The sequence below is a fragment of the Hyposmocoma kahamanoa genome, unplaced genomic scaffold, assembly GCF_003589595.1.
Source record: "Hyposmocoma kahamanoa isolate Upper Pololo Valley unplaced genomic scaffold, ASM358959v1 66, whole genome shotgun sequence".
NCBI classification, from domain to species: Eukaryota; Metazoa; Arthropoda; class Insecta; order Lepidoptera; family Cosmopterigidae; genus Hyposmocoma; species Hyposmocoma kahamanoa.
Window position 1 is genome coordinate 22,285,329 of NW_020653854.1, and position 21,197 is coordinate 22,306,525.

General features: G+C 34.6%; 3 protein-coding genes across 8 annotated transcripts in view; 1 reads left to right on the forward strand and 2 right to left on the reverse strand.

Annotated features, from left to right (window-relative positions):
• The window catches only part of LOC113232068 (tetratricopeptide repeat protein 21B-like), a 25,019-nt gene extending 12,310 nt beyond the window's left edge, over nt 1–12,709 (reverse strand). The window contains exons 1-6 of the mRNA XM_026466694.1: nt 10,775–12,709; nt 9,911–10,196; nt 8,717–8,910; nt 5,068–5,460; nt 2,683–2,787; nt 1,171–1,342 (exon numbers count right to left, since the gene is read on the reverse strand). Of these exons, the coding sequence (XP_026322479.1) occupies nt 1,171–1,342; nt 2,683–2,787; nt 5,068–5,460; nt 8,717–8,910; nt 9,911–10,196; nt 10,775–12,709 (3,085 nt within the window). The remainder of the gene's footprint in view (nt 1–1,170; nt 1,343–2,682; nt 2,788–5,067; nt 5,461–8,716; nt 8,911–9,910; nt 10,197–10,774) is intronic.
• A 20-nt stretch (nt 12,710–12,729) lies between these two features.
• On the reverse strand, nt 12,730–18,686 carry LOC113231653 (protein NATD1). The gene is made up of 3 exons (XM_026466080.1): nt 18,544–18,686; nt 13,898–14,007; nt 12,730–12,886 (listed from the first exon to the last, which is right to left on the reverse strand). The coding sequence occupies exons 1-3, from the start codon at nt 18,641–18,643 to the stop codon at nt 12,761–12,763; spliced, it is 336 nt and encodes a 111-aa protein (XP_026321865.1). The 5' UTR covers nt 18,644–18,686; the 3' UTR covers nt 12,730–12,760.
• Nucleotides 18,687–20,022: 1,336 nt separating this feature from the next.
• LOC113231982 overlaps nt 20,023–21,197 on the forward strand; it is a 141,758-nt gene continuing 140,583 nt past the window's right edge. For 2 of the 6 annotated variants that reach the window (XM_026466596.1, XM_026466595.1), the window contains exons 1-2: nt 20,023–20,152; nt 20,565–20,780. In XM_026466596.1, the coding sequence (XP_026322381.1) occupies nt 20,676–20,780 (105 nt within the window). In that variant the 5' untranslated portion in view covers nt 20,023–20,152; nt 20,565–20,675. The remainder of the gene's footprint in view (nt 20,153–20,564; nt 20,781–21,197) is intronic. The other 4 variants (XM_026466590.1, XM_026466593.1, XM_026466592.1 and 1 more) reach the window with 3 other exon arrangements.

Sequence of the window (21,197 nt, forward strand, 5' to 3'; positions counted from 1 at the left end):
TGATAAATCTGTAATAGATTTCTCATAGATGGCGCTACGACTAAAAAAACGTTATAATAAAGAGTCATTATATTATATTTCTTTATCTTTCGATTATATGATCTATAAATAAAGCCTTTCAGCATTATAAGCTGTAAGGATAATTTCGAGAAATATAGGATATTGATTTCAATTGATTTTATTTGACAAATCCTGGAAGAAATTGCACCCCACATAATAAAATGACGAATTCGAGAAGTATTTTTTTCGAAACTGACAAAATAGCATTAAATAAAATAACGTACTAGTGTCACATTAGGTATAATGGAATTTGTCGTATGTCAAATATGACAAAAATCTATTTTATATGAAGAACCATAATATGTAAATTTCAATTTCAATATAATTTTTTCTTAATTTATTTTGTCAAAACCCAAACACTGTTATTTTTCGTACTATGCTAATTTGTTATTGAGCACTGAAAACTTGGCTGAGAGCAAAGAAATTTGCTTAGTTCCCATAACAAAGTTTTTACAAAATGATGTTCTATAACAAAGTTTTTGGTCATGGAACTACCAATTCATTTGTATTTTTAACCGACTTCAAAAAAGGAGAAGGTTCTCAAGTCGACTGTATTATTTTTGTATGTATGTTACGCGATAACTCCGGTATTTGTGAACCGATTTTCATGATTCTTTTTTTGTTGGAAAGGGAGTACTTCCATAGTGGTCCCATTTCATTTCATTTTGAAAAAATCGTCCACCTCTAAGGGTGGCTGTTCACGCATGAAGATTCTTTTTTATAAATAGCGCCTAAATTTTACTAAGGAGCAATTATTTTAATGGTTGATTTTGCTATTTCTCCAATTCAAGGCGTTTTTCTCTCAATATAGTTTGAGTAGTGAGAACCGATTTCTATTATCTCCAGTGTCAAGTCCTGTATAGTGGCGAATTTAAGGATATTTCAATAAAACTTAGCAAATAGACGTAATTCCACGTACTTTTAATGTCGGTTTTTTTAGTACTCTGTACTGAGATTATGTAGTTTCATGACAATAATAAGTTTGTTATGGAAACTAAACACCTCCGTGGAACAACACAGATATTATATTTCAGAGTGAATGCGCTTAAACTCGAGAACTATAAAATCATATAGGGGAACATAACATAACTAAAATAAATAGACACTCACCAGGATCTTCCTCCTTTCCCAGAGCCTGTTTGGCGGCATCCAACGCTGACTCCGCCTCGCTAAGTTTCCCGCGCCGCCACTGCACCTCAATGAGTTGAGACAATGCTTCCCAACTCGTCGGTTTTATCGATAGTATCTGGTTGAGGTGACGTTGAGCGCTTTCTAGATCCACCTGGATACATAAAAGTTCATCTAAGTGAATAAGTTCGTGAAAGTGTTTTATTAAAAACCTCTTATGTCCACTATCTTACAAAATCCACTGAAAAATTCAACCCATTACCTGTGTAAAATCTCAACAGTCTACGTGATTACAGATACATCTATTGATAAATTTCTAAACCTCACGTTTTATGTAACAAGTCGTTTTCTTTTAGAGGTTTATTCCCTTTCCTGTATTTTTTTTTTTAAAGTACACATAAAAGGTTATAATAGTAATGGCGTGTTTATACAAGGTCGACTGCCGTCTTGCCGCGTGTCTGCACAATTTTGCATATTTCGACATTTTAGGCATTTCGCTACCTCTTGACGTATTGATCGGTCAGGGTAGGTAGAATTGAATGCTATAATTGTATTCTAACCTACAACTAAATTAACAGTGTATTCTGAGCTGATACCACAGAACATTATTACCCGCTGATACTTTCGATTACTCTGTAACTACAACTTAATGTTAAACTCAATGTGTACTTGTACTAGATGACGAGTGGCAGCGTACGGTAAAACCTAAATTAGTTTTTGGGACACTGTACAATTATATTATGCCCATGTAAATTCTGTTATGTTTATAATAAATATATAAATATGGAAATGCAATGGATTCGTTGTTTACAACAAGTCGACAGCCGCCTTTTCGGCAAGCTAATTCGGCTGACGAAGGCGGTGCTGTCGACGCGATGCGCTGTTTACACCGATTCGACAGCCGCCTTCGTCAAAATCATCAAATCACAAATTTACGCACAGAGACAACAAATCATTCGAACCGTTCAACAAACCGATCGGGTAGGAAGGTATTGTCCAGCCCGTAGTATCAGCTTCGTGGTTGAACACAACCGTCGACACGTTGAAACTCGTGTGGTCGACAATCGCTTGCGAGTCGCCTGAACAGTGATTATACCTAGTCGACTATATCGACTTCGGCAAGCGGATTTCGGTCGTTAAACGACTGAAGTGTTTATTTACACTGAGTAGGTGTGCTATCTTCGGCGAGCAAGCGAAAGTAACGTGTTGAACTAATGTAAACGCGCCATAAGACGACGTTATGGAGTGTCCTTGGCTTGCGTTCGAGGTTTATCACTGACGGACGGTAGCCACGAGGTCACTACTTGGGTGTGGTAAAAGTGTTTTGGTACCCGTTACAGATAATCTGATTTTGAAGTAACAACAAAAGATTATATAATTCAATCAGGTAAAGAAAACAAAGAAATTGTACTATTAATAATTATAACAAACTAGTGGAGTAATTTCAAAAAACAATTGAATATCAATTCAATAAAAATTTAAATTGTACTATACCTTTCGAAAAGCAAGATCCGCCATCATGACAGCAGCAGATTCATTGTTCGGATCGGTATTCAACAACACAGCACAAGTTTGTTCGCACTTCTCGGAGTTGTTTATCTGAAATCGAGACACGACGATTATACAACGATTATATTTAAATAAACAAGAAATAGTCATAAAGTTGTAATTAACATAAAATATTTTAACATCGGCGTAGCAGCTTACTCAACCTTTAAAGAAAAAAATAGAATTTAGTCAAAGGATTTTTTTTTATTTTGTGACAAAGTAGAAAATATCACAATTAAACAATTGTAACATTGATTAAAATTTTAATAAATAAAAAATACTTCTTTAACTAAAGTTTACGAAGTTTACAAGAACGCAAAATCAACCTCGAAACACTCGACAAATTTGTATTTGAAGGAAACCCAAATTAATCATAGTGTAAAACAAATGAGTTCACATTTTCAAAAAGTACAATAACCGACAAGTTTTTAGAAAATATACTGCGTTATTTTCGGAGATTTTACTAGTGTCCCACTAGATGTGCCATTATGTGTATTTCATACCTTTACATCTGTACTACAAAATTCAATGTGTATATATTCGAATTTAACTGCTGTCTTTAATTTAGATCTAGAAGCATGCAGTACTGTAGTGAGAGATAAATCAAACCTATAAAGATATTCTTCAAATATCTACTCGTATAATGTAACACGATTTTTATTTCTGGTTTATTAATATGGTTTCCTAATTGGTTCTATAATAAAAACATTAAAAAAAATTTAATTCCCTGCAAAAATTTTGCTTTTGTGGTCAAGACAATGAAAAGGAAAATTATTCGGGTTTAAGAGAAACTACTAGGAAGTAGTCATTTCAAGACAAAAAGGGAATATTTTTTTTAAATAATACCAAGTGATGGAACGAACAAGACGTGCGGGCGCCAACAGGCGGTAAGTAACACACCTAGCCAAAGCAAGAGTATATACAAAAATTGATAACAATTTTTTTTTCTTTGAATTTTGTAGTTGAATTGATAAACAAATTTACGACATTATGAAAATACAACTATGTATCATTTCTTTATGGCGGCCATGATTTAGCATAAAAATGTTGCATAACAAATTATATTATTAATTATAATTTTAGCTCAATTAATTTGTTACTAGGAGTTATTAATGCAAATGATATATAAATAAACAAATATTAAATAAAAATAAATATTGCAACTTACTTTTATAAGCAGTTTATGATATTCGAACTTCAAATCATGATCATTCAACATACTACAACTATGTAGCTATGTCATATGTCAATAGGCAGCTACATAAATACCACTGTGACAGTCACAAAAGCAAAATTTCACGGGTACAGCGACTCTCTTCTACACACTTGCTGGTCAATCAAATACAACACAAATAATATTCAACCAGAAACAGAAGCTATTTGAAAATTTGTTACATTTCAGACATGAAGCACATAAAAGGTCCCTATTAAGTAGTCAAAATAATAATAATAATAATAAAATCGTTTATTTATCTCAACACATTATTAAGTAAATATAAATATAAGCTATACACAGTGTTTAGTAACAAAAATAGTGGTGTGAGATAAAAAAGTTTGTAGCTCAGCACAATGGCGGAGTGTTTCACAGCGCCGCTGATATTCTACTGCAGTCTGCCAAACCGAGTATTTAACCAGAAATAGAGACGAAATCATTTAATTTGTTTGAAAACTATTCTGCCATATCATTACTGTGACAACTGCGCTCCGATTGGACAGCCCGAATTCGAAACAAATGATGGGTGTCGTCGATTGTTTCACATCAAATCGACCAGTAACTTGAGCTTTCCTATAATGTACGAAAATTGCAAAATTACAAATTTAACATTTAATTACCGATGAAATTTGATTCAGTTTGTTTTGTAATTAGATGTTTTGCTGTTTTCCCCACACCACCGAACGAAACAGCACGCCATTGTTAGAGATATTATCTTTATTAAAATAAATACAGTATATTTTGGATAAACGGAGACGTGCACACTGGTCAGTTGTTGGCGCTGTCTATATTTCAGTACAAACGAGATTTGGTATTTATAAGTGATGTATCACTGATGAGTTACCAGGAATGTACAGCCCTTATTTCGAATCTATTTCTGGCTATATACTCGATGGCCTGCCATGTTCATAAAAAGAAGAACTAACACACATTACCATTCTAGTTCTAAGATTTCAACCCGATTATTAAATACTTACCACACACATGAACCATTATACACAGAGCACTATCCACACACAACTACATTAGAATGCGTATCTCCAAGATTTGCCTGGGCAATAAGCAATTAAAGCATTTCTTGGAAAGTACGTAATGACAAAATACGACAAATACAATACCTGTGCATACAGCTTAGCCAACGCGAGCAATGTGTCCGGATCTCTAGGCGAATGAATCAATGCCTCCGAATACAAATTAGCAGCGACTGCTGGTTCCTTGTTACATTTAACTTTGGCCAGAGCACAAAGTATACCCGATAATTGACGCTTCTCTTCTTGCAAATCGCCTCTTGAATCTATCTCAATGCGTTTGACAATCGCAACCTGGATGTCTTTAGCTTCGGTAAGGATTAGATGCGTGTTTCCTGCAGAAGGTTTTTTTAACTCTCGACTTTTGGCTTGTAAGCGCAGGAACCGCACTCGACGCTTGAGTGTGGTTAGGTCTTTATCTTTATTGTAAAGTTGGCTTAGTTCGGTGGAGATTACCGAGTCGACTTTCTCGTATTGTTTGAGCTGTGAATAAATTTGTTTATGATATCAAGTGACGGGACGAACAAGTCGTGTGCCTGGTGGTAACCGACAAGTCTATCTAAGGGGCAGTGCCGTTGCGCGTCACCATGAAACAAATTGACAAGTCCCATGTGTCTGTTAAGTAAGTAACCTATTCAGCTATCAGAATATTGACAGAGATGTCGCTATGTTAATTGCAATATTTATTTATATTAAATAACGCTTTATTATTATTATTATTATTATTTATTTATCCATAGATATACAGCTTGTTCCTATACTATAGACCTTGCCAACCTGGACATCAGGTTGTTGGCAAGACAACGCTCATTAATCCTATTCGTATATCTATTACACTTAAAATTAAGCTACACAATACAACTTAACATGATGCATAATTATATAAAAATTTACCTAAATTATACTACTACATTGTTTAGTAAATAATTTTTTAATCTGTTTTTCAATACTTTTTTACTAATTTTGCTTCTATCTCTCAGCCAATCTATTTTATTATAAATTGTTGGTATAATATATTTATCTGTTCTCTTTCCATAATTGTTTTTAAATTTACATCTGTTTAGTTTCCTTTCTCTTACTCTTCTTGTATTGTACCTGTTATACACTAATAAATTGTCGTGATTTTTGTAATAATTTTCAAGGGCTATCACAAATTCAACTTTTTTTTATCTACCGGTAATATTTTACATACATTAAATAATTTTTCATAATCGTCTTTAAATTTTTTCCTGGTGTTTTTATCTGTCAAGACTTTAATAATTCTTAATTGAATGTTTTTGATGTTTTTAATATAAGTTTTATAAGTACGACCATAAATACTTAAACCATAGGTAATCAGCGAGTCAGCCAATGCATAATACACCATTAGCAACGTCTGCCTATCTAAAATATTGACTAATTGATAAAGCTTACTAATAATGCATCTTAGCTTTGTACAAACATGATCAATATGGGTTTTCCAATTTAAATTCTGATCAATTTCTAATCCTAAGTACCTAAAATTGCTCACCATTTCTATATTCTGACAATTACATCCACGTTTATCATTATGTAAACATTCATAAGAATGACCTACCATATTAAATACCCTATGGTCCACTGATTTAGCAACACGATTATGAGGCGAGTGTACATGCATACATTTAGTTTTAGCCATGTTAATAATTATTCCGTTATCATGCGCCCACTTGGTCACATTTTCTAAATCATGTTGCATATTAGTACTCAGATCTTGTGCATTTTTAACTACTATGATATTCATATACTTCTTCCTGACACGGTAACTGCCTCCGTGGCCGAATGTTGCCACGCAGAGGTCACGGGTTCGATTTGCGGGCCGGAAGAAATATTTGAATGGCCTACATTTATTTGAAATCAAATGAAATATTTATTGACACAAGAGCAAGTACATATATGTACATTATCACCCTATCTCTCAAACTAGGCCATCCTGTATCTTGCGAAACAGTACCTTCCCAATCAGTGGTCACAATTCAAGTATGTATTATTATATAACTAACATGGCTGATAGTAGCAAATTCTAGGACGTAACTATTAATACTGTAACATTAGTAAACATGTTATTATCATTATTATTAGAGCATTGCTTTATTTTATTTTATTTCTCTCGCGAGTTTTGGTGTAATTTGTGTGTTGTCCATGGCACCCGCGACACAGGGTTTTCCTAGTGCGGGGCTATGTCGAGTGTGCAAAAAAAAAGTAAAAACACAATCATGTACAATTAAATATAATCATAGTATAGCCCACACTACAGAGCACTAAAAATTTACAACAAATGACCTGACACAATAAAACAATAGAAAAAAAACACAATTTTTTTGTAATAAACTCTAATTATTACTAAATCAAAAATGCTATTACTCAGTTAATGAAGACAAAGTAAAAGTGAAAGTCAAAGAACCACTTATTCCATAGATAAAATAAATTTACACTTGAAAACGTCACATTGAAGCTACTTTTAAGCTACTGCTCGTTCACTACGCTGACTTCCCTAAGAAGAACGAGTAAGAAACTCTAGGGATTGCTCTTTTCAATTAAACTTAAACGCTATGGAATACACTTTGAATCAAATTTGTGTGGAATCTAGAGCCATGTCGTCTTTCCATACATCTTTATCTAACGCGTAGTATTCAATTTTGTAACATGACTTTTCAATCAAAATATTTTTAATGTAGTCTTTAAACTTAGGAAATAATAATCTTAATGTCTTCAGTTCCCCATAAAAGAGTTGTTTACCTCGGTTAAACGAAATCGTGATACCATGAGTATGGACTTAGCTCTAAGGTTAATATTATGGGTATCTCCATTGGATATTTTACTATGGAAGTAACTAAAGTAAACTAGTCTAGCAGTACTAACATCGGTAAGCTCACGTATTCTGCGGACTGCGTATGCAGCGGAGCTTAATCTGCTGGCCATGGAAGATATATGTGGAAACCATTGAAATTTACTATCTAAGGTCACTCCCAAGAAGGCTGCTATATTAACAAGGTATAACTTTTCTCCGCTTATTTCTATGCTTGGACTAGTCGATTTCATGTTAGGTAATTCAAATTTAACACATTTGCTTTCTTGGCATTAAGCAATAAATTGATTGCATTAGACCAATAAACTACCTTAGAGAGGGTATCATTAATATGGTCATAGTTAATAATAATAATAATAACGCACACACCCAACATAGCCCCGCACTAGGGAAACCCTGTGTCGCGGGTGCCATGGACACACACATAGACAATCACAAATTACACCCAAACTCACGAGAGAAATAACTGTAGGCCATACATTATTTCTCCCGGCCCGGGAATCGAACCTGGGACCTCTGCTTGGCAGTCCGGCATGGTAACCGTTCGGCCACGAGCACAGGCAGTTAACGTCATGTCTGCCTGTTTTAAGAATCAATGATGTGTCGTCAGCAAACAATACTATTTCGCAACGGTCCTTGACAAAGAATGGCTGATCATTTATAAAAATGACAGAATATTTTATAGATAACTAACTCTCTTTCATTAATTTCTATTCAATATATTTCACTTGTGTAATTACTTATAACAAGTTATATTATTCATTTAAATGTCAGCTCTTAAGAATTATCATCTGTTATGCCCGTACTAAGTGCATGTAACGTTTTAAATGTATATGTGTCTATTAATGCAAAGAAATAAATAAATAAATATCATGATATTCAATTAAAAATAAATATTGTAAAAAAACTTACTTTTATAAGCAGTTCAAGATATTCGAACTTCAAATCATGATCGTTCAACAATTTGATAGAGTTCTCATAGTGCAAACAAGCTTTGTCATATTCGTGCATTTTAATTAACGCAATGCCATATTTCTTGATCAGCTGGATGTCTTTCGGGTTCCCTTTTAGCGCTGTTTCGTACGACTCTGCCGCTTCGATTGGTTCTAAAAAATGTATATAATGATTAAAACTTTTTTGTAATACATTACGATGTTTTACTAAGATGACATTCAATTATTTTTCATTTTCATATTCAAAGATTGAATACAAATAAAAATCCCTTCGGTCTGGCTGGACTTGAACCAGGAATCTCGCCATATCGTGGCTGAAATTTACCACCTCACCTCAACGACGACTGAAACCCATATGGAAGTCCTCGTCACTGTACACTGTTGAGGAGTTCATTTCAAATGTCTGCTATTTCTATCATCTGATCAAGTCACCATAGCATTTTATTTTCATTGAAATTATATATACGACGACTCGGTAACTGTACCTATGGCTCAGACGGTTAGAGCAATGCTACGGTGCAGCACGGACGGGGGTTCAAGTCCCACCGGGTCGAAGAAAAAAATTTTTCTGTGTGTTCAATCTTTGTGTTCATAATCATAACAAAACATAATAATTTTTTCTGAGTGCTCGATCTTTGTATTAATAATTATAACAAACTAGTGGAGTAATTTCACAAAAAATAATTGAATATCAATTCAATAAAAAATTAAAGTACAGCGAATAGCGACATCTCTCCCCAGGGATGGTAACTGTAAAGGTACTAACTGGGTGATAAATCTTTCATAGATTTGTCATAGATGGCGCTACGACTAAAAAGTCGTTGAAAAAACCAAATACAAAGACACGACGCAAGCACATAGAAAAATTCGTGAGGTCCGCTGGTTCGCTCCGTGGCTTAGTTGGTATAGCGTCTGTCACGGTAAGCTAAAAGACGTCGTTTCGAATCCGGCCTTCTGAATCTTTGTATTAATAATTAAAACATAATAAATTTACCAAAAATAACCTTTCAAGGTTGTGTTGTACTATCTGACACTTTTCAATAAGTTCAAACGTGCAAGCGTCCTCCGCGACGACCCCCAACCCCTTCCTGCACATCGTTATTACCCAATAACCCTGTATATTGTACCATCAAAGGTAAGAAAATAAACTTACCATGTATAGACATGAAAGCATCTCCCATCATTGAATGCGCGTCAGCCATGGGATGATTACTAACAATCTCTTTAAAACAATTAGTAAACATCCCTCGATCGTTTTTCTCTTTCAAATAAATGTGTGCCATTTTGCTGTGAGCTTGAAAATAATATGGCTGGCCGGCTTTAATCTCGTTCAAAATATCAATAGCCTTATCAATGTCTCCTTTCTTTAGAGCTAACTCGGCTCTAGCTATGTGCAAACGGCTCTCTTCTGATGTGTAAGAAAGCTCCTGTATTGCTTCCTAAAATTAATAAATTTACAAAATAAAAACTATACATAATAATATTCTGAATTAACTTGTCAGTCATAAGTATGTAATCTTCAGAATGAAATTGTAATTTATCATTTATATGGCGAGTTCTTAGTTTTTGCGATTGCTACACAATGAAAATGTAGCAATTGTTTTCTAAATCTTCATCATGTATATATGTGTATTCAAACTAACCAATATTTTGGGCACTTCTAAGGCCTCAGTCACAAATGACTGATACATTCATATATATATAAAACACTATCTATTTGTCTCTAGGCAGAGTTTTAGGCCTCTGTACAGTTCTAACAAAGTCATTTTACTGAGAATTGCTTTTAGTTTTGTTATTTTTTATCTTTAATTCCTGAAATAATAGTTACTTTCGTTCTGTGATATTTTGACAATGACGTACATTTGTTATGTTTACAATTTGTCAAAAAAAATTTGAGTAGTTATCAATCATTTGGCAAAATCTCTTAGTATACACCCCACACACACAACACATACACACATAAGAGTCTCCAAACGTTGAGTGTTTGAGTTATGGTACTACAATTTGAGGATCTTACCTGCATGGATTTCCCAGCTTCAGCAAAGTGATCCAACTCATTTTGGATTTCAATAATTTGCAAATGCAAAGTAGCTTTGTCTATTATATTCAAATTAGACTCAAATGATCTGCTCACATGAGTCGTCACACTTTTGCTTGTCGCTATTTGTAGGCTGGTCGTGAAACTGGACAGCGCATCTTGCAATTTCTTAGCACTTTTCAATATGACGCCATTTAAGAAATGATACATGGCACTGTCTCTTACTTTGAAGTTGTAACTCAGACACATTTCAAGGCTTTGTGCAGCCTTTGTGAATTCCTGCCGCTGTATATAAATCTGAGCCAACAAAACTTGACTACCAGCATGGGTATTATCAAGCTCCCCAACCTGCTGAGCTAACTTATGAGCTTCAGTTGCGTAACCAAACAAGAATTTCAACTTAGCTTGTTCATACAAAGCGGATATCAGCCCCGGACATGCCTTACAAACTGTTTCGAGGATATGAAAACACATCTTCACCGAAGACACATTTCCTTCTTGAGAATATAATAAATAACCAACTATAACAAATGGCTTCTTAGGTAAATGCTTTCGATATTCTTTGTAAACCTCGAGCAAGAAATCTGGATCCAAATCTTTTACATAAGCCAAACTGAAGGGATTTCGCATGGCTAAAGACACTTTAGTTTCAAATGCATTGTTAAGATAAGACATGGCATTACCAGGATTCTTTACATTCAATTGTGCAGACAAAAGATTCAGTATGGGCAACTTGTTTGTGCCTTGCATTTCCAATAGCAGCTCCACTTGTTGAGCCACTTGATCAGTGGGTCCATTCTCATTCATCTGGCATATTGTTAGCCCACACAACGCAGTAATTGAATTGCTATCTATTTTACTGGCTGCCTTGAAAAAATTTAGAGCGTCCTTATATTTTCCTTGAAGAACACATTGATAGCCCACCTCACTCAGATAATCCACATTATTTGAATATAATTCAGAAGCATATTGTGCAAATCTATAAACCTGTGACAGGACTGCGCTGTCTCTACCACACACTTTAGAAAATATTTGTGTTGTAATGTAAAACTGATAACCATTATGACTCTCTTCATTTTCCAGTATGGTATAAAACTGGTTTAATTGGTCAGCTGCTTCAATGTAATCAGAGTTTTTGCATAACGCCATAAAAATCTTAACTTTTAAAGCTTCGATGTTATCAGGTTCAAGCGAAAATATTCTCTCGACGGTGTCCAAAACCGCTTCCCATTTCTGCATTGCAAATTCATTTTTCAATTTCTCGATAAGAGGAACAACTTGTCCCGGACTACTGACAATCAATCTGTCTAATGTTAGATTAGATGCGTCGTAGTCCTTGGCGAAAAACTTGAACTTAGCCAATCCTAATAACGCTGCCGCATTCCGTTCACTCTTACTGAGAGCAAGTTCTAAGCAGTCCAGTATGGACATTTGCATTTCTCCCAAATTCATATACATGTCATTCCATCCTTTTAAAATTATAGCTTCCAAATTGTTTGCATCTTTTCTTAGTGATTTATTTATGTATTCTGATGCCTTTTCATACTTTTCTGCCAAAGACAAAAATAAGCCTGCATAGTAAAAGGACACACTACTCGCTTGACGCTTTTCTTCTTTTAATTTAGTCTCCAAGTTATACAAAGTTTCTCTCTCTGTGTTGTTGGCAAGTTTTTGGGCATATATCAAAGCAATAACTGAAGCCAATTGTAGATCCTTATCTGATTGCAAAGGAGTGAGTTCTATGATCCCTTTCTGTACTTGACCCTGAAGTATGCTAGCCAATCCATGGTAAAATAAAAACTCTGAAGTGTCTGATAGCTTAGCGGATGCAATTTTTGAAATTTTTTCCGCTTTCCCATAATACTTTTCCCTTAAATAATAATGTATATTACATCTATGCCAAGCTAAGTCCATTTTAAATGCAGATAATATTCAGACAAGAGCGAATTAAATATATTTTCTTGGTTAATCCAACGATATTAACACTTGCAAGTTGTGAAATTTTTCATGATTTTTCTTATAAAAATTTGCCAAATAGTGACACTTGACAACTACGGTTAAATGTTGTTCATAGGCATATCTGAACGCAGCCTGCAATATAAAACATGACAAATTTGAATGTTATAAATAGAAAAAGGGACAGTACCAATATTTTCTTAACATAATAATAATATGTGCATAACCGCACCTATTGTCTGGTCTCAAACTAAGGAATCCCCGGTACTATGAGTACCATAGCAACGTAATTTTGGAGCACTTCACAGAACACCCAGACAAGAACCAATTTGGAAAGTCCATGTCCCAAATTGGTCCCACCAGGAATCGAACCTCCGCATCCAGCGCCCACAATGTAAACCTTTAGGCCACCGAAGTCATCAAAATATATCTCGGTAATTTACGCGTTTTAGTAGGCGTTTGATTTCCATTAGCTGCCCTCTGCACTTGGTGCAAACTGGTCGTACTCAATCCGGCTTTGGAAGTAATAGAGTAGCTACTGCTCTTAATTTAGTTTATATTTTTGTCATTATTATTATTACGATGGCTTCATTCAGGACCGCTAATGATCTATTGTGAATACCACTAATTACAGTTTGGAGCCAACAGCGTTAAACATTTTTTGCTGCCTCTGTGGCCGAATGGCTGCTCTGCAACGCAGAGGTCCCGGGTTCCATTCACCGACCGGGAGAAATATTTCTATGGCCTACATTTATTTTTCTCGTAGTTTCGGTGGTTTCTGTGTGTATCCATTGCATCGGCGATACGGGTTTTCCTGGTGCGGGCTGTGAGTATGTGCGTTTAAAACAATAATTAAGTATCTGAAGGACTTTTCTAGTTTTGACAGTTTTAAATCCTCTGGTTGTGGCCTGTGCCGTTTCCGTTAATAAGGGCAGCATTGGGTGAGGACATGCAGAGGAGTTTCATCCGCATCGTGGTAGAACATGTGGTGGTGAACCATTCTCTATTTTCTTTCTGCTCAAGATTTAACATGTGCCTGTTCTAACCACAATACCATATTAAGACTCTATTATATTATTATAGTGATATTTTTTTTAACTGGCTTGGTAATTGTTAAGGAGTAAATGTATTTAAAAATATTTATACCTCAGCTAATTTTTTCCCGACACCTTGTCCTTGACACGTCTCTGGTACATTTGTGTGTAAAAATGTTATATTTGTAGAGTCGTCCTTGCTATAACGAAGTACTGCATCTTCTGCAAAGTAAATTTTAAAGTTAAGAATAAAATGTATACCTATGTAGGTGACTCCTCCTGCACCGGTGAATTGCTTATACAAAAGCTGTCTTGGCATTTTTTGGTTGAATTTTGTGAGGGGATGTCTTACCAAATCAAATGTAGAAGTAACATTTACATAGAAAATTAACAACAATATGCCAATCTACCAAACATTGGTGGGATTTTGTTATACTACATCAGAAATTCATTCTATCTATCTTGTCATGTTGCAAACCAAGAGACTGTTTAATTTTGGACTTATTAAGGGGAGGTATTTTAATGCGAGCCTAGATTTTAGGAGGTGAGGTGTGGGGTGCCGACGACGACTTAAAATTAATATGAATAAAATAAGGCGGCAGGGCAACGGGTGGAGTAAATATGACACAGATCTGATGTTGACAAGCGCCCGATGACGACTGATGGGGCAGCTTTTGAGATATAAGTGAATTTAATAACTATAGGGCTTCAGTTGAAAACAAAAAGGTTCTCTGCAGTGTTGTACAGAAATATCTCCATATAAAAATTATGTGCAAAGTGAAATATTTCATTCTTAAATAATTTGTTTTAGACTTTTATTTTAGCCTGTTTTCAGGATTTTATATGATCGGGTCAAATACATCTTATCATTTTCTTCTTATCAATTAGCACATTCTTTAGACAATATCCGTTGTATTATATATTTTTATAAGACCATTATTTGATAGGAAATGCTTTAGCCACATGATCTAGCAAAACAGTTTTTCCCCACTGGTAACTCGCCTTAATTCAATTACAGTCTTCTCGTTACAACTGTTGATGTTGTACCTACAAAAGGTCCAAATATAATTTTAATTGTATACACTATCTATACAGCACACAGTTACTAGTGGACTGTCCTGTAGCTTTAGTATGTGCTTTCAAAGTTGTGATGATACAAAACAAAAAAGTGCCACTTCAGGTCACTCAGACAAACTTCACGTTTCATAATTACTCTTACCTTTACACAGAAAAAGCTGCCAATTTAATTTTTGAATGCATGTCAAAGCATAATCCATGAAATGTCATCATTTTGATGAAAAAAAATGTAATATTTATACATATTATAATATTTATTTTACTGAATATAATGATGTTCTTACTTCTTACTACCATGATATTCATAATTTTCTTGTGAAACCACTAGTTATTTGTTATCGCAACAAAGATTGAACAAACATGAAGAAAAATTCCTTCAATCGGGCTGGACGTGTACCAGTGACGTCGTCATACAGAGGATATCGCTTTCCCAACTGAACAACAGAACTAGTTAGCAGACATTACAAATTTCGCCATGTGCTTGTTGCTTTACATATAAGGTGGGTGATTTCGTCATATGCTTGTTGCTTTACATATAAGGTGGATTAAGTATTAACTATTGAATAATTTTACCATTGTCTATACATCTGTAAACTGCCCCTGTGGCCAAACGGTTACCGGAACCGTGGCCGGATTGCCACGAAGAGGTCTCAGGTTCGCTTCCCAGGCCGAGAGAAATATTTGTCTGGCGTACATTTATTTCTGTCGTGAGTTTAGGTGTATTAGTGGTTATCTGTATGTGTATCCATGGCACCCGCGATACAGGGTTTCCCTAGTACGGGGCTATGTTGAGAGTGTCTATGTATCACTTTATTTTACACGTCATTTATTTTGAAGCATGGTCGCTCTGGAATGTCTCATCTCGTGGTAAATACAAGTAACTTGTTATGAATCGGCAGACTTAAGCACATACATAAAATAAATGCTGCTTTTCTTTAATCCGTCATGCATCCAAGAGATGGGATTATAAGAAAATTATAAAAATGTTTAAATTTTTTAAGTTAAAATTGCTACGGACACTGTGTCTCTAGGACATGTAACAGATTAATATTTATATTACCCACAAACAAAATTTGCTATTCCGTGTTGTTTATAATGGCGGAATATGTAAAGAAAATGATAAAATTGAAAAAGACACAATTAAACTTTAAGTTGAGGCTTATATTTAGAATATGTTACACAAGCTAGCAAACTGATCTTTTTAGTTGAAAGTAATTGTAAAAAAGGCGTGAAACACTAAAATTTCAAGGCAGGGACATGCTTAAATATTTTAAAATATAATTTATTCTGCATCTCTTTACTTTTGTTGCAATGTGTTAGGTATTCTAAAGTGGTTCCTAGGTTTGACTGAAATGAATTTGACTTTTGTTTTTAGTCAGTTGATGCATTGATTTAAATGATGATGTCAGATATAAACGCAAAATAGACACCCTAATGTCGAATTGCAGACGGAGTGGTGACCCCATTACACCATTCCATGTTGTCAGATTTTTTTACTTATATACTTTAAACGAAACTTTAGAAATCCATCATTTGTGTTAATTAGAGATTTTTGTAGCAGTAGAGTTTCTTGTGAAAGAGTTCAACCAGGGTAGTACTGCCACTTTACCTATTTCTGCCGCTAAGCAGTAATATCAGCATTACTGTGTTCCAGTTTTGAAGGGTAAGGGTGCTGGTAAAATTACAGGCACATGGGACTTGTCAACTTAGTCTCAGGGTGACGGGCGCAGCGGTAGTGCCCCTCAGATCTTTGCAATTTAAAGCTCTGAGTGGCACTGCAACTGTTATGGACAGGCGTGTAGTTTACCATCAGGCGTATGACTTGTTCGTCTCCTCCTTAGATCATATAGGACGGGAGGCGCTATTAGCATTATTTCTCGAACAAAACTTTCTGCCACTTTTTGAGGGGCGGTGGGGTAGTACTAAAAGCAAACAGGTGCACTCAAATGCAAAATTGAATTGTGTCACTACGGTCTCACACAAACAAAAGTCTACAACACTAGCTTATTTTTACAAATACACAGATAAAACACACATTGATGTCATGTCCGTATACAGAATAGGCCTATAAAAATAAATCAATTCTCATGAATATACTAGAGACAGAAGTCTAATTCCAAAAACCGCGAAAAAATGTCCAGAGTTTTCTTTTTCAGTTTATGGCTTATCGCAGTCAGCGTCGGAGCCAATAACAAGCATGGCCGGAGTTAGCCTCTACAAACGTAGTGACATGTATAGAACTATTAAAAAAAAAACATTTAATTTAAACTGTAAAGTCATTGCAGTATTGCTTAATTTTTATTTACCACAATTTAAAGGCCCAAAAATTATCCATATTCAACTTCTACTGGATATAACAAAATGCACCATATTTAGCTTCTAGTGAAAACTACTTGAACACAACAATAATATGAATTAATTTTATAATATTATGTTGAATTTTATATGAATTCACTTCAAGTAATAAGAGTTGTACAGATATAAGTATACAAATATTGTAAATGTGAAAATAGCTGTCTCTCTGTTGGTAGTTATGATGTGCTGTAAGAAATGTATCGATGATTCGAATTTCTATATTCCAACTAAAAGTAAACTCAAAGTTTCGTAATCTCAAAAACCAATTTATAACAAAACTGTTATGCTTTCAGGGGATTTTGGTTGCTTATTACAAAGAAAAGATTAAGTTTGTTTTGTAATATTCCTAAAATAACCAAAAAAGTACATTTGGAATTACAAAAATTCAAGCAAACATTACTTCGGGCAAATGTATTTTCGGACTTCTGATTGATAACTCTGTAGAACAGTAAAACATATACAACAATATTTTGTTAGTTATTTATTATTAACATTTAAGAAAATGTCATTTTAAAAATAAGATTAACATTAAATCAACTCTATGGTTTCTTTGTTCTAAATCTAAATATTTCAATCATTTGTGGTTTGAAAATTGAAATTGACGTAATGGGTCCCTTTCTGTCTTTTGCGCATGTCTTGTGTAGGATAAGGACAGTTAGCTATTTGGTTAAACAATTACAATTTATTTTCATTATTTATAATTTATTACATTATTATTAAAACATACAATATGATGGAGAAATCAATTTGAATAAACTTCGTTAGCGGATCATTAAGAAAAAAATGCCATAAAATAGAAAATTTGCATTTAATGGAAAAAATAGGCTTATATATGGAATGTAATTCCACCCTTGGCTAGACTGGATGCAGTAGAGATTTCAAGTTTGTATAGCGCAAGATGACATGTTTCATGAAGTACTTGATGCGGTGAATTCAATAATGGAAATGAAGAAACCTTGATTTGAAAGTAGTGTTTATTGTGCCATAGTTATATTGTGCTTATACCTTGACAGAGGGGATTGCCTATCGATGACGCCTCCAGTCCTATATGCTCTAAGGTCCCGTCATTTGATATTATAAAAAAAATTTGAGAGAGTCATATTTAAGATTTGACAAGTTAGGTTGTGAATTACATAGTTTTATTTTGTAGTACCTTTATTAAAGTACAAAAATGGAGAACATAGAAAAGTAGATTAATACGATAACACTGTAATTCAGGCAATCTAACTACAATAAAACACTAATTACGGTAATCCGTACAAACAAATAGACTAATGTTTATAATGAAAATACGTTATTTGCAGAATAAAAGCGCAATTTACTCACCGCCACTCGGACAAGTTACTACAAACTGTTGCTTAGCAACATTGTGTATCACTCTGTTAACCACAGACGTGAAGGCTCTCAATCCCGATCTAGTTATCATTCCAATATTTTATACAAGCCTCAAATATGTTCTAAATCACAATAATACAAATCCTCTGGTGAAATATACAATATACATACGCCGAAAATTTATTTTAAATAGCTCTTTGCAAACTTTTGACAGTAACATTTGACATTGAAATTGGTTAACTATTTATTTGCGGGCTTGTTGCCAAGATGGTATTCATCTATACTGAAACAATAAATTGAAAATTCACAGCGATTTTATCTAGAAATATTATATTATTTGTTTTGTTTTTAAAATTGTGTTGACTTCCTTGACCTCGATCTACTCTGGAACGAAACGTAGCAAGCGATGCTATAAATAATGGCGCGTAATTCGAAACTTTTTGAAAGTTTAAAACAATAAAATTATCTAAATATTTTGAAGTTTTTCAAAAAGGTACAACAATATCCCGCTAAAATGTTTTAAGAAAATTAAACTGTTGAAGAAAAATTACAACTAAGCAGTAGGTAAGTAAGGCCAACGAGACGCACGGAGATACGAAAATTTTTAATACTGTATATACATTGACTTATTGTAAGTCAATGTGTATATATTATGAAATTCCTCAAAAGCTCCTTGGATAATATTATACCACCGGTCTGCCTAACTACGTCATAATCACTCTACTGTCAAGAGAAATGTGACCTCAAAGTTTGACCTCAGCGAAGACAGGAACTTTAAAATTGAATACACTTTTTTATTTTTTTAACGATTAACTGGATGTCCTTGATCGTCGTGTTTGGTGATGCATCGTTAGGCGCTCATGTGCTTAGTATTACCGGAATCCAAGCGCATACTGGATTAAAAAACTAAACATAAAATGACATGATGTTAATAAACAAAAGTTAACCAGAGTCGCCTTTAATGTATTATTTTGTTATGATTTGGCTTAATAGACTAATAGATAGGCTGACAGTAGAAATTTGCTATTTCTGTACATAGAACATTGTTTTCTTTCATGTTTAATTTTTATGTTTATATCAAAGCCTTCCTCATTTTATTATTATATGATATGGTTATTTCACCTTTCCTTTGCCTTTTATTGTACCAGACTACAATACTAATTGCCTTTCCCTGAATTACGAGTACTAGAGCAATAAAATGAACCCAGCCCGTTTGGAACGAGAACATCTGGAACAATTAGCTTTTTAAGTTAGCCTTATCGAGAATCGAACAAAGGACTTCTTCACCTTCACAAAGTGTAAAGCTGTGTCGTTCTAATTATCTCACAACTAACTTCGACGATGCTCTCCCATACTTTTCCCATGCATCTTTCGTGGTCGTTGTCCTTGAGTAATCATGAATGACTCGTCAACAGCTGAGGACTGTGTACCTTGCGCTGCGCTTGCGTTGCGATGAAATGCGCGCGCGCAGGCCCACGCAGTCGGGTATCGGGCATAGAGCGCACCACGCGCATCGTAGTTGTGCGATTGACCGGCAAATGTTCGATCATAAAGACAATGTTGATAAATAACACCATGTGTATAACCTTATTTGTTAGAGGTAAACTAAATCATATCTAATGTTTGCTTTGCCATTGATTTTTTGGTTTTAATGTATTCTTTATAAATCCGTAATGTTAATTTTGAGTTTATCTGCTTCTCGAACAATTAAAGCAATTTGTAATTGATTTTCTTATGTGGCGATTAAACTCTTATCGAAGCATAACATAACCTGATGTAAGTTCGAAGTATTAAAATGGAACTGGAAGTTTGTACAGTACTAGTTTAGAAAACTGATCTTTAGATTGTTTTTTTGTTTTACTTTTATTCATTCAATGTACTTTAAAAATACCCTTTAAAGAAGTATATTATTGCTAAATTCCATTCCATATTTTATGGCATATGGCATTGCAAAGCACGGGCAGAATTTATAGAAGCCGGCAATTCGACTTAAATCATCACATTCCTTTCAGCTTTACGAGAAACTGTGAACAGTGAACCGTAGTAACAGGGAGAAGGATTGTAATTTATTGGGACATGTGATAATAGACAGATAGTGGATGTGTGAGTGAGTGTGTGAGCATATGGGGCAATGCGTGTCCAGGGGTCAACCGGGCCCTTATGGGTTCGTCCGGCACTATGATGCCGAGAGCCTCGCAAGCAACATCAGTGGATGCAGGGCGCAAAAGGTGAGGCTTTTGTAACTAGTCAAGTATCTAAATAATTGTAACAGAATTATTACGGAATGGAAAAAATATGAAAATTGTAAGTGTTATGAATATGTTCCACTACCAAATATAGGGTTTATTTACATAATTTGTATTGTAATAATGTTTCATCTGCAAAATGACAACTTTTGAAGAAAGTTGCTAATCATTATAATACAACAGTGAAACAAAAATGTTGTTAAAGTCGTAATTTTTTTATGCTTAAATAGGAGAGTTATGAAATGTCATATAAACGTAATTTGTTTCATTTAGTTCTATTTCTACACACGCATGCACGCTAGCGCGCGCACACACGCTCACGCACGCACGCGCCCGCGCACACACACACGCGCACACACACACACACACACACACACACACACACACACACACACACAC